Source organism: Equus przewalskii, chromosome 10, assembly GCF_037783145.1.
Source record: "Equus przewalskii isolate Varuska chromosome 10, EquPr2, whole genome shotgun sequence".
Lineage (NCBI taxonomy): Eukaryota > Metazoa > Chordata > Mammalia > Perissodactyla > Equidae > Equus > Equus przewalskii.
In genome coordinates, this window is record NC_091840.1 from 22771990 (window position 1) to 22785302 (window position 13313).

General features: G+C 58.0%; 1 protein-coding gene across 1 annotated transcript; it reads left to right on the forward strand.

Moving 5' to 3' along the window:
• Positions 1 to 8340: 8340 nt before the first annotated feature.
• On the forward strand, positions 8341 to 12601 carry NEUROD2 (neuronal differentiation 2). Its single transcript, XM_070562143.1, has 2 exons — positions 8341 to 8680; positions 9801 to 12601. Exon 2 carries the CDS (start codon positions 9806 to 9808, stop codon positions 10952 to 10954), a length of 1149 nt encoding a protein of 382 aa, XP_070418244.1. The 5' UTR covers positions 8341 to 8680; positions 9801 to 9805; the 3' UTR covers positions 10955 to 12601.
• Positions 12602 to 13313: the final 712 nt, after the last annotated feature.

Below are 13313 nucleotides of genomic sequence, written 5' to 3' on the forward strand. Positions count from 1 at the left end.
GCAGGCTGCGAGCGGGGATTGGGCGGCTGGGGCGCGCCGGGCCCCGTGCCAGGCGCGGGTCAGGGGCGATGAGGAAAGAACGAGGGGAAAGCCAGGATGAGAAAGACAGCACAAGAAGGAGAAGGAGCAAGTGTCAGGGGCCCACTGGGTGCCAGGTGCCCCCTCATAGGACGCTGCTTCACTTCTAATCCTCACACTGATTCTGTGAGGTAGGGCTCCTTATTCCCATTTTACAGACGCAAGAACAGAAGGTGTGGCAGGCTGCTAGTGATCAAGTGGTAGAGCTGGGGGTCCAGCTGGTCCGTCCATCCCCAAGTGCTCAACGTGGTGCCACTGGGCTGGAGGAGAGAAAGACATTTCCTCAGGGGGCATCAGGGAGGACTTCCTGGTGGAGGAAACGCCTCACTGAGCCTGCACGGGTGAGGAGGGCACCTTCTGAAGGAGCTGAGGGAAGGGGGACACAGGATGGTGAAACCCCATGTTTACTGTGACCACTCTCGCATGTAGAGAGGGAGCCCCCACCCACCCGTGAGTAGAACTTCAGAAACCCAAATTCTGGGCATTAGCTCCCATGACCTAGGGGCCTGGACAAAGGGCAAACCCTGGGCACCATTCCTTCCCAAGGTACCCTCCCCTCCCTCTCTACTGCAGGGTCTGCTGGTCCCAGAATGTGGAGATATGGGGGTTTTGGAGAAAGGAACACAGTTTGTAATAGTGAGTAAGAGCATGGACTCAGACAGAACTTGGTTCAAATCTGGGCTCTGCCAATTACTAGCTGTGTGACCTTGGAACAGGAAACTTAACCTTGACCTCTGTGCTTCAGTGTCCTCATCTTTAAGTGGAGGTAATAGTAATCTCACCTCCAAGGTTGTGGTGAGAATGAAATACACTGATGCATGTGAAGCCCCATGCCTGGCCCGGGTAACGCTCGCCGTCCTCATCATCACATTATTACAGATTACGTATTACATTACTACTGAGAGCTCTGAGGACCCCAAAGTGGGAATCGGGCTCATCGTTTCTAGTCCCAGCTCTCTTACTCACTTAATATGTGACATCAGGCAAGTTGTTTCCCCTCTGTGTGCCATGGTTTCTTTATCTGTAAAGTGGGGCATCGGTCCATGAGGCTCCAGTGCCTAGACTGTTCCCTTCTCTCCTGCGCCCACCCTGGCCCCTCAGGGTAGTGAAGTAGAGAAATAATGGCTAGTCTCATTCACACTGTCCTGGGCTCCAGGCTCCCAGGAGTTGAGCCAAGAGGTCTCTTGTTAAATTGTGACCTCCTGCCCTGGCCATGCCCTCCATGTACATCCCCCATCATGGCCCTTTGGGGCCGTCTCCTGTGAGCACCAGTACCGCTGCAACTGCAGGTTATCTGTGCCCACTGCCAGCCCCAGGGGCCCCCTACACCAGAGCTGGGCCCCTGGAAGTCCCCAGCTCAGATCCCTTGCTTTGATTTCCAGGAGAGGAAACTGGGAAATGCCCAGGTCACAGGGAGGTTCGTGGCAGAGCCCGCCTGGAGGAAAGAGAGCCCGGGACACACATCCTGTCCTCCCTCTGCTCTTCCCATTGCCCTGCCCTGCCCATCAGGTGCCCACCATCCCCCTCTGTGTGCTTCATAACCGGCTGTCTTTTTGGTCCTCCCATCAGTGCTGAGTTGGGCAGGCGGCACGGTTCCCGTTTCACAGATGAGGACGCAGAGGGTTACATGATTTGACCAAGGTCAAGACCCTACTAAGTCTGGTGCACTTTTGGCCACCTCGAGCTCTCTGTTCATCTGACTGCCGTCCTGTGTGGACCCTTGAAGGGACGGGGGCAGGACATCCCCAGTGCTCACTTGGAAAACTGACAAGACAAGCAGAACAAAGATGTGGTAGTGAACGGAGCTCCAGAAACAAGATTTTAAAGATTTTATTTTTCATTTTTCTCCCCAAAGCCCCCTGTACATAGGTGTATATTTTTAGCTGTGGATCCTTCTAGTTGTGGCATGTGGGATGCCGCCCCAGCATGGCCGGATGAGTGGTGCCATGTCCGTGCCCAGGATCCAAACCGGCAAAACGCTGGGCCGCCGAGGCAGAGCGCGCGAACCTAACCACTAGGCCAAGGGGCCGGCCCCTAGGAACAAGATTTAAAAAAATAAAGTTGACAGGGGCTTGAGGTGAAATCAGCCGTGTCTGGACAGGACTGTGGGCTGAGTGTGGGCTGAGGCAGCCCTTTCACACCTGTTAGCTTGGTTGGCACGACAGTCTGGGCAGGCAGGTCTTATTGTCATTACCATGCCCATTTTACAGAGGGGACGGCTGACTTCCAAGTCAGTGCCAGGATTGGTGGGGAGGCTGAGGGCAAAGGAGGGAGGGTTTCGAGGAGGAGCTTCCTGGGGGTGGGGGTTGTGCTCTGGCTGCAGCATTCAGTTTCTGGGGTAGAACTGGCACTTCCTGCAGCAGTGGAAGGACAGGCCTCTGGTGCCACAACCATTATTGAGGATATTCTATGCGCCAGGCTCTGAGCCCAGTTCCTGCCTTCAGTGGATGTGCTGTCAGATGGGAGAGACCCATGAGGCAAAGGCCATGGCCTGTGCCCCAGTAGAGGTGTGCAGAAGGCATCAGGGGAGCCTGGGGAGGGGCATCTAACCCAGAGAGACTTCCTGGAGGTGGTGCTTAGGCTTAAAAGGGGACTAAAGGGAAGAGGGTGCTCCAGGCAGAGAGGACAGCCTGAGCAAAGGCTTATAGGCATGAGGCTCGTGAAAGCAGAAGCAGTTTAGAGCTCAGACAGGGACAAGTGTCGAGGGAGAGTTGGGCAGCAGCCAGATCAGGGGTGTCTCTAAGGAGCACGGCCTGATCCTAGGGGTGATGTGGAGCCACTGAAGGTATCTGAGTGGAGAATACCACGTTCAGATTTGCCTTTCAGATGGGATGGGCAGGACAGACCGTCTTGGCCCTGTGCAGGAAGCCAGAGGAGTGAGGGCCTGTGGGAAGTCAGGGCTTCCCAGGAGGAGGACCTGGGCTGGGTCCATAAGACAGAAGGGTTCTGAGATGTTGGGGGTGGCTTTGGGGAGTAGCATCAGCAAAAAAAAAAGGCAGTGGGAGTGGGACTCAGCCGTGTCCCTGGACCTCGTCTCCCCTCCCCTCCGGGAGTTGCATTCACCCGGTGCAGGGTAGGAGTGGGGTGGCGGAGGAATGAGAAGGCCTCTGAGCCTGCTGAGAGGTGTGAGGCCCAGGCCCGGGGTCTACAGCTGGGCAGGAACACCCTGGCGGGGGAGGCAGTGGGGGGCCTCATGTGGCCTCAGAACCAGAGCTTGGTGTCCAAGGAGTGGGGGTTGAGCACTGCCAGGTCAGCCTCCGCGCCCTAAGCCCTCTCTCTGAGGGCCACTTTCGGGGAATCTGTGACCCCTCATCCCAAGTCCGCCGGTGCAAAAGGCAGGAGGAGGGGTCTGGTGGCTCTGGACTTGACCCGGGACCCTGGGCCTTACTGCTTTAGGAGATTCTGGGGAGACAGCCTCCAATACCCCAAACCCTCTAAGTCAGCCAGGCATTAATGCAACAATTATTTGTTGAGCACCAACTCAATGCAATCTGTGTGAAGCACTGGGCTATTGAAATATAAAACAGGTAGCCACCACAGTGGAGTCAGGGAGACAGATGAGTAACTGGATCCTCCTCACAGGTGGTAAGTACTGAAGCTGCCCTGCCTGGAGAGGTCAGGGAGGGCTCTCAGGAGGAGGTGTCTGAGAAGCATCTTGGTAAGGAATGAGGATGAGTTTGAGGGAGACTCAGGGACCAGTGCCCATCAGGGAAGGAGCTCTGATCTGAAAAACAGGGCTCAGAAGCCAGAAGTCAAAGGTTATGGGGCAAAGGTCACTCCCTTTTTGGAGCAAGGGAACAATCCTGAGGCGGCTGGTTTTGCTGGAGGAATAGCTGATCTCTGCTCTCCCTGCTGCCATTTGTCCTGGGTTGGGGGTGGAGGTTGGAGAGCGGAGGAAGAATGCAGCAGAGGTCTGACCCAGGACTCTCAGTGTCACACCTGGCCCCATGGGCGTGTGTGCGCACCCATCTTTGGGTGGGGCCTAGGCCCAGACTGGAGCCCAGGGAACAGGCAGGGGAAGTGGAGGAGCATGCTGGTGGTGAGCTGGAGGTCAGGACAGGAGGTCAGCACAGAGGAGGGGGCTACACCTCGCTGGTCCTCCCCCTCCCCCTCCCCGGTGGCACCACAAGGCACGCAGCCGCATATCACCCGTGCCAGCCCTCACCTCCCGGCAACGTCGCCGCATTCTCAGCCACGCCATCTGGCGTGCCCGCCGCTCCCCAGAACACTGCGGCGGGTGGGGGGAGGGGGCAGCGGGGCAGGTGCCCACCCCAGAGCCAGGAAGAAGTGGCAGGTCCCCCTCCCCCAAGGTCCTTCTGGGCTTGAGGTGGGGCAGGAGCTGGGGGAGGGGGTGGCAGGTGCTCTGATGCTTCAGGAAGAAGCTTTGAGCATCTCGAACTGATGGAACAGGCGCCGTCTGGGCAGTGTCAGCCTGCCCCTCCCTCTCCTCCTCCCTCCACAGCTCAGCTAAAGCCAGGAGCACAGCCCCTCAGAGGGTCTCCTGCCCTTCCCCTCACATGTGAGGTGGGGGTGGGAGGGATAGGCCGCCCCCTCCTCACCACGCTCCGCCCTCATTCTTCACCTGCCCGCCCACCTCAGCCCAGGGAGGCCCCAGGAGATGGAGGGAGATGCTGAGGCCGGGAAATGGACACCTGGGTTGTAGTCCACCTGCTCCCCATGGCTTGGCATTTTGGTGGGAAATCAAGTCTCCTTCTCCCGCACACTTGTCCCCACCAATCTTACTCGGTGCATGGTGGTGGTGGCGGCTGGCTAAGTGTCCTTCTGGGTGTCAGAATGGAGTGGAGCCTTTACAGATTTATGTGTGTGTGTATTTATTTTGGTGGAGCAGGAGGTGTAATGAGAGCATTTTATAGAACATTCATTCTGTCCCCTGAGCAAGATTCCCCTAGACTGCTCAGGAATGACCTATCCCCTCCCTGTCTTTCTACTCCTCACTCTCCGCCCCCCCCACCCTCCTGCCCCGCTTGGGACCTAAGCCTGCACAAAATGGCCGCCACCCCTGTGAGGCAGCCATTTTAGGTGCCCAGACTGTGGCCTCCCTTGGGATGGGGCTATGTCTCCATGGGAACCTCAGACCCTCAGCTCCCAGCGCCCTGGATGGGGGTGGGCAGCAGAAATGGGACTCTTCCAGGCCTGGCTGAGGTGCCCACCATTCCCCTTTCCCTCTCAGAGACCCGGAGGGGACCAGGCCCCTCACCAACTCCCTTCCCCCAATGCCAGGGGGAGGAACAGATGGCATCTCTGGGTGTCCTTCTCCTTCCGTCTCCTTCCTTCCATTTCTGGCTCTTTCTGTCTCTCTGTCGCTGCATCTCTGCATCTCTTGGTGTACAGAGAGGAGCATGTATGTCCCTGTATGTTCATGCTTGTTTGTGTGTGTGGACATGCATGTGTTGTACCTCTTTCAAGCCCATGTCTGAGGCGGGCCCATTCTACACCTCCCTCTGTTCCAATTTTCCCCTGTTTTTTATTGTATCTTCTAAAAAAAAAGTTGAAATGTGTCGAGTGAGAAAAACTTGTTCCATTTTTCTGAAGGAAGGAAAGACAGGGGCAGGAAGCAGACCGAGAGGGATGGAGTTCCCCATACCAGCCAGGTACACCTCCCCTGCCCCCACTCAGGCCTCCTTCTCCGAGGCACTGAGCTGGGCTTCTCAGACCAGAGAGATGGGTCGCTCCTGACAGGAGCCAGGGAGGGATGGAAGGACCTTCCAAGGGCTCCCTTACCCTGAGCAAGGTTCAGCCTCTGCCTAGAGCAGAAAGCAGCGCTGGTCAGGGGCCTGTGAGGCTGAACCCAGCCCTCACGTCCAAGGAAGAGGCAGGGGGATCTTTCTACCCCAAGGAAGCATTCATTCACTGACTCATGCATTCATTCACCCATTAGTTCAACCAAAACTCAGTTCCTATATAGACAAAGCATTCTGAATGTGTGTGTGTGTGTGTGGGGGGGGGGGGTGATGTGTGCAAGAAATTAACATTGTAAAGCTTGTTACAGTTTACAAAGTGCTTTAATAAAATAAAAATGAGAGCTGGCCTTCATTGGAGCCTCACTAGATTGCTCTCCTGTGCTAAACTCATTACAGGTGTCATCCCATCTAGTACTAACAACAGCTCTGTGGGGGGGGGGGGGGTAGCATAATTATCCCCATTTTACAGCTGGGGAAATCAAGGCTAAGAGACATTCTGTAACTTGCTCAGGGCATTCAGCATTCTTTGAAGCTGATAAGTGGGGTAGGCCACAAATCAGAGCCCAAAGCATGTGCATGTAACCAAAATCACACAACTGGGGTGCTCAAGAAAGGCCATGTGCCAGGGTTGAAGACACCACCCTCAGTAAAGGGACAGTAAAGCCTTTGGGGCTGTGCCCAGCACTCCTGAGTCTCTTCCCCCTGAGGCCTATCCTTTGGCCTCTCTCTCTGCCATGTCCAGAATGCCCCAGACCGTCTGCCATGGGTGGGGTTCTACTTCCCAGACCTAGATGCATGAATGGAGGAAAACTTACCATCGACTTCTCATTCTCAGTGACCACTGAGGCAGATTGTGGGGTTGTAGAAGGAGCACTGGGCTGGGAGTCAGTTCCCTGGGTTCTCTGCTTGTGTGTTCCTGGGCAAGTCAGTCTGCACCATAGGCCTCTGTAAAGGGAGGTGTTGGGACTGTGCGGTCTGAGGCTCCTTTCTGTTCCGGCCGAGTGCCTCTGAGAGCCTCAGACAGCACCAGAGCCCCTTCTCCAAGGCCTCCTTACCATTGTGTGTGCCTCTATTTAGAACCTAATTCCTTCTGCCAGGCATCAAATCAGTGTCTTACCAGGCCAAGACTCCCTAGAGGGAGAAAATTGTATCTGCCCAGGTTGAGGGTGAAGCCTTAGTCTTCGCACCAGCATAGTGCTTGGCACATGGTTGACATGAAAGTGTGTGCACTTAAGGTATAATTGAAGTTGTGCAAATGTAAGCTGAAGGGTGGGGCAGGACACGAAAGGTGACTCTGAAACCCTGAATTGCCTGAATCAGTGTGTGGGCAAGGGTCTCTCTACACCTGGCTGCGATTACCTGCTCACACACCTATCTATCTGAGTAGGGGTGTGTATCCATTTTCTGCACCACAGAATGAGGAGCAGGTGTGTGTGTGTGTGTGTGTATGTATGTGTGTGTGAAGTTACCTCCTTTAACCCCTGCCATTTACATCTGCGTCTGGCCCAGTGAGAGGGTTGAAAGATGAGCTCTAAGATAAAACGGCAATTTCCGACCTTTCTTATCAAGACACCTGTCTGACCTGCCCCACCTCCCCTTGGTCTCTCTCAGGACTGCTGGAGTTGGTTTCAGTATTTTCAGTACTTTTTGCAGCAGGAGGAGAATGCTTGAGTCTCCTCCAGGAATTTGGGCTATTCCCAGCCCAGCCTGCTCTTCCCTCAAATAAGCAAGTCAGAAGGTCAGGAGAAAAAGCCACTGGTGGGATGGTCATTTGTCTAGCAAGGCAAGGGGATGTTTCGGGGGGGAGGGGGGAGGGGTTTCTGGGTTAGGAATCCAGTCTGAGACCTTCTCCCTAATTCCCAGATGGTGGGTGCAGAGGCTCATCCCAGGGGTTCCTCTCCACCCTCACCCAAATGTACATATACCCCCCAAACACCCGAGGAAGTCTCTCCCATCAGCTGACTCCAGATATACACACGTCCCCACAGACACACACACGCCCATGCAGAGGCACAGACATCCAGGCAAGTCTTTCCTTTTCTCTGTCTTTCCCTTGGTTTGAATTTCGTGCAGCCACATATGTTGTGTGTGCGTGAGAGTGGGTGGGGGAGGGGCAGACAGGGATGAGGGATGGCATGGTGCCAACATCTACCTATGGGGCTTGGGCCAGGGACGCCCCCCACGCCCACCCTGGGAGGGGGCCTCAGCTGTCCCTTTGTGGCTGAGGAGGTTCTGGGGGCTGGGAGCAAGCATAAAGGTCCCTTCTCTAGACCCGAGGGTCTGGTCCCTGACCTACCTTTGGGGCCTGCAAGGGAGGAAATGGACAGAGCAGAACCCTGCAGGGAGCACAGAATTGGGGGCCACCACAAACCCCCAATTTCCAGCCTTGCCACCTCATTGTTCCCATGTGGGGGGCTCTATATCCAAGGGGGGCAATTCTTCCCACCTCCCTCTCAATCCCTGCTTTCCCTGCGTTGGGCGGGGAGGGGAGGGCGGCAGAGATATTTATTTATTTCCTTTATTTATTTAATTTTTTTTTTTTTTTTTTTTTTTGGAGTAGAGAGTGACAGATGGCGGCGGGTCCCGGGGGAGCCGGCTCTCCCCCAATGCAGACGCATGCCAATCACCGTCTCTCATGTGATAGCTGCTGCCCGTGACGTGCCAAGCCCATATGGCCTGGCATAGAGGCTGGTACCCCGCCTGGTAGAGATGCCACACTCGCTCCGCGGTTCGCATGGCGCTCTGAAGACGCCGGCGCCCGCCGCCTTGAGGAGCCGCTGCCCCCGCTCCCTGAAGATGGGGGAACAATGAAATAAGCGAGAAGATTCCTCTTCTCCCCCCTCTCTCTCTTGCCCCCCTCCCCCCCCTCCCCTCCCCTCTCCCCTTGACTCCTCTCCGAGGTAAGTTGTCCGAAAGGGAGCTAGATTTGACCTGCCGGTTATGTTTGGGGGGCTGCTTCGGGCGACAGGAAGGTCCCCAAATCCTTTCTTCCTGGGACGATGCCCCCTCATGGGGTGGGCATCGGAGGCGCCCCGGGTTCCCTCTCCCCCAGGGGCTGCAGCTCAGGGGGCTGCGGAGGGAGGCGTCTCTGCCTGCGATGGGCTTGGGGAGGGGGGAAGAAGGATCATGGAGGGGGGTGGGGTGGTGAAGAGGCTGAGATGGGAACCCCCCATAGTTGTCCCAGAGGAACCTGCGACCTTTCCCCACTACCAAAAGAAAGAGAAGCAAACAAACAAATTTGGATTTTTTCCCGTCAATCCCGAAATACAACGAGATCTGAAGAGCCGTGTGGGAGGGAGGCAGTTTAAAGAGGGGAAGGGGGCCCCTAGCCGCAGGGGAGACGGACGGGTCTCGCTTCTCTCGGTCTCCTCCCCACGCCCGGGCTCCTCAGTCCTCGCCGCCTGGAGCCGGCTCCGGGAGCTGGGGACGCAACGGCTGGAGGAGACCATCCTCCCGCCGCTGGAATTGGGGCTGCGGGGGTGGGGGCCGAGCCGGGGGCGGCGTGCGGCCAAGTTGCAAATTGGATTAGGGAGCGTGGGGGTGAGAGCCACGGGAGCGGCGGGGGAGCCGGGCCGAGGGGCCCGGGCCGCCAGAGCCGCCGAGCGGGGCAGCTGTCCCCACCGGCGGCCGCCCAGCCTTCTTCCACCGCCGGGAGAGAACAGGCATTCAGGGCGAGCGCGCCGCCTCCCCAGGCAAAGAAATCTGTTCCCTACAGCCCCTGCTCAGTCCCTGTCCTGACCTAGAGAAAACCCAAGCGTGGGGAGCGGCCCCTCGTTCAGGCGAGGGGCGGAGCTGGGGCCCAGCGCTGGGGAAAGGGCCTGGGCCGAGATCCCGGGCGGCCGGGACAGGGCTGGGCCGGCTGGCTCTGGGTGGGGCAGGCGGAGGAGGTGGGCATCCGGGCCGCCTGGGGAGGAACCTGCACCAGACTTGGGGTTGGAGGTGGGTTGGGGGGAGGGCGGCAAGACCCCAGCGCGCCCCTTACTCTGCTGTCTTCCCTTCCCGCCCGCGGGGCGCCCTCAGGCACCATGCTGACCCGCCTGTTCAGCGAGCCCGGTCTCCTCTCGGACGTGCCCAAGTTCGCCAGCTGGGGCGACGGCGACGACGACGAGCCGAGGAGCGACAAGGGCGACGCGCCGCCGCCGCCGCCGCCTCCGCCGGGGCCCGGGGCTCCGGGGCCCGCCCGGGCCGCCAAGCCAGTACCTCTCCGTGCAGACGAGGTGCCGGAGGCCGCGCTGGCCGAGGTCAAGGAGGAAGGCGAGCTGGGGGGCGAGGAGGAGGAGGAAGAGGAAGAGGAGGAAGGGCTGGACGAGGCAGAGGGCGAGCGGCCCAAGAAGCGCGGGCCGAAGAAGCGCAAGATGACCAAGGCGCGCCTGGAGCGCTCCAAGCTGCGGCGGCAGAAGGCGAACGCGCGGGAGCGCAACCGCATGCACGACCTGAACGCGGCGCTGGACAACCTGCGGAAGGTGGTGCCCTGCTACTCCAAGACACAGAAGCTGTCCAAGATCGAGACGCTGCGCCTAGCCAAGAACTACATCTGGGCGCTTTCGGAGATCCTGCGCTCCGGCAAGCGGCCCGACCTGGTGTCCTACGTGCAGACGCTGTGCAAGGGTCTGTCGCAGCCCACCACCAACCTGGTGGCCGGCTGCCTGCAGCTCAACTCGCGCAACTTCCTCACAGAGCAGGGCGCCGACGGCACGGGCCGCTTCCACGGTTCGGGCGGCCCGTTCGCCATGCACCCCTACCCGTACCCGTGCTCGCGCCTGGCGGGCGCGCAGTGCCAGGCGGCGGGCGGCCTGGGCGGCGGCGCGGCGCACGCCCTGCGGACCCACGGCTACTGCGCCGCCTACGAGACGCTGTATGCGGCGGCGGGCGGCGGCGGCGCGAGCCCGGACTACAACAGCTCCGAGTACGAGGGCCCGCTCAGCCCCCCACTCTGTCTCAATGGCAACTTCTCCCTCAAGCAGGACTCGTCCCCCGACCACGAGAAGAGCTACCACTACTCTATGCACTACTCGGCGCTGCCCGGCTCGCGGCCCACAGGCCACGGGCTGGTCTTCGGCTCGTCGGCTGTGCGCGGGGGCGTCCACTCGGAGAATCTCTTGTCTTACGATATGCACCTTCACCACGACCGGGGCCCCATGTACGAGGAGCTCAACGCGTTTTTCCATAACTGAGACCTCGCGCCCGCCCCTTTCTTTTTCTTTTGCCTTTGCCCGCACCCCTGCCCCCAGCCCCCCCTCATCCCGAGCGCGGGGGCACCCCCACCTACTCTGGCGCCGGGCGCGGGGAGCAGGCCGCCGGTCCTGCGGCTCTCCTGGGCAGCTCGGCCCTCCTACCTGTGGGTGGCCGATCCCAGGGGCCTCGCTTCCCCCAGGGGACTCGCCTTCTCTCTCCCCAAGGAGTTCCCTCCTCCTCTTTCCCAGGGAGTACTTCTCCAGGGACCCCTCTTCGGGCACTCCCTGGAGACACCGCCCCTCCTTCCCAATCCCTACACTTAGGTTTCCTCCTCCCCTTCCTCCCTGAAGGCCCAAAGGCGTTGGTAAGGGGGCAGCTGAGCTGTGGGATACTGTTTTCCTCCTCTCCTTATTATTATTTTTAAAACAGACACCGAGCTGCCAAGGCAGAGAGGAGCAGGGCGCCCCCTCTTTCTTGAAGAGGGCGGAAGTCAGGGCGCCCGAGCCCGGACCTAGAACGCCCTCACCCCTAACCCCTAGTCTCAGCGTTTTGTGATTTTAATTTTGGCGGGAGGGAATGTGGATTGAGAGGAAAGAGAGAAGCCAAGACAATTTGTAACTAGAATCCGTTTTCCCTTTTCCTTTTTTTAAACAAACAAACAAACATACATACAAAAAACAAACAAAAAAAAAGCTAAGAGGCGACGGAGGCCGAACGCAGAGTCCGGATCGCAGAAAAAAACGCAGTAAGAACTTTTAGAAGCAATAAAAGGCAAAAAATACTACTACCAATAATAAAAAGACACAAATATCTATGCAAGGAGGTTCTGACTGAGCCTAGCGGCCCGGCCCAGCCCCGGGATGCCCCTCCCGGCCCGCGGGGACGTGCCGCCCAGGCGCGGATCTGTGCACTTTGGTGAAGTGGGGGCCGGCGCCGCCCCCTCCCCTCCCCAGGTTCTTACAATCAGTGACTCCGAGATTTGGGGCCCCAGTGCCACTGCCCTCCCCCGCCCCGTCCCCGTTGTGCGTCATGCTGTTTTTTAAAATCCTGTTTCCAAATTTGTATGGAATGGCAAACTGTTGGGGGGGTCGGTTTGGGGAGGGAGGGTTTGCATGAGAGACACACACACGCACACCACACCGCACGCACACGCAGGCCCGGCGCGGGCGTCCCGGGGCCGAGGGAAGAGAGCTCGCCAGCCCCCACCTCCCCGCAGGCACCTCTACCCCTTTCTGGGGTAAAGGTGGAGACCGAGACCTGGGGGCAGCCCCGCCCCTGCCCGACTGTGCCTCGGTGGGTGCCAGGCGCCCGGCGATTTCCGGTGGCTGGAGAGGGAGTTTTTGTCGAGGCGTCCTCTCGGTTCTGGCGGACAGGTGGGCGAGGAGAGGGCTGAGGGCTCCTTCTGGAGTTTTCCCAAAAAAGGGGCAAAAGGAAAACCTCTCCCCACCGGAAGCAGGAGATCAGGCGTCCAAATACACGATGCAAAGATGCAAACCCACAGGCGACACACCCACACACTCACCCACACACTCACACGCAATTTTACCTTCCTCTTGTAGCGAAGATGAAACTCCCGTCGGACACCCGAAGTGCATTGCGTGTTTCTGTTCAGTTTAATGACGATTAATAAATATTTATGTAAATGAGATGCAAAGCCGGTCCGGTTTCTCACGGTGGCCTCATTTCATTCCATTTCATTCGGGGGATTGAGCTGGGGCTGGGGGTGATGGAGACACAGAGTCAAGTGACTGTGCAGAGGCCAGGCAGAGGGACCCTGGACACTCCTGGGTGGGAGTCCCACCCTACAAACCCCCTCACACACACCCACTGGGCACCAAAACAGCTACACTTGCCGCCCCTCCCAGACCTTACACAGACTCACACACGCCCCCAGCACAAAGCAATGCACTAATCTCCTTATACTCCTTCAGTTCCCAAAGATGCACACGCACCTCCTTTGAAAACAAAATATCTTTCCATCACTGAAAAATGGCCAAATTGGGAGCAGCCGGTCATTTTACAACCTTCTGCTCACTGTTGCAAAAAATAAGTGTGTAGAGATAAAGAGACAACCATATGAGCTAGACAGGGATATTTTTAAATAAAAAAAAACTATAAGGTCATGAGAATGAAATATTAATGGAGGTAGTCTTTTCGGTCTTAAATTTGTGTTTCAGTGGACTCGGGAAATGGCCTCAGGAAGGTTGAAATTTGTAGGGGTGTTGATGAGATTGGAGGAACACCCCAGAGCTCTATGAGGGGGCCTGAGTCTAGGCACCCGCCCCATAGAACGGAGCTTGGCTTCGCCCTGAGCTTCCGCCGACAGGGCAGCGGGAACCTCTTTGGTCCACCGGGACA

What these genes read in the sequence shown, in the direction of transcription:
- NEUROD2 (XM_070562143.1), top strand. Translation starts at nt 9,806, where the DNA reads ATGCTGACCCGCCTGTTCAGCGAGCCCGGTCTCCTCTCGGACGTGCCC.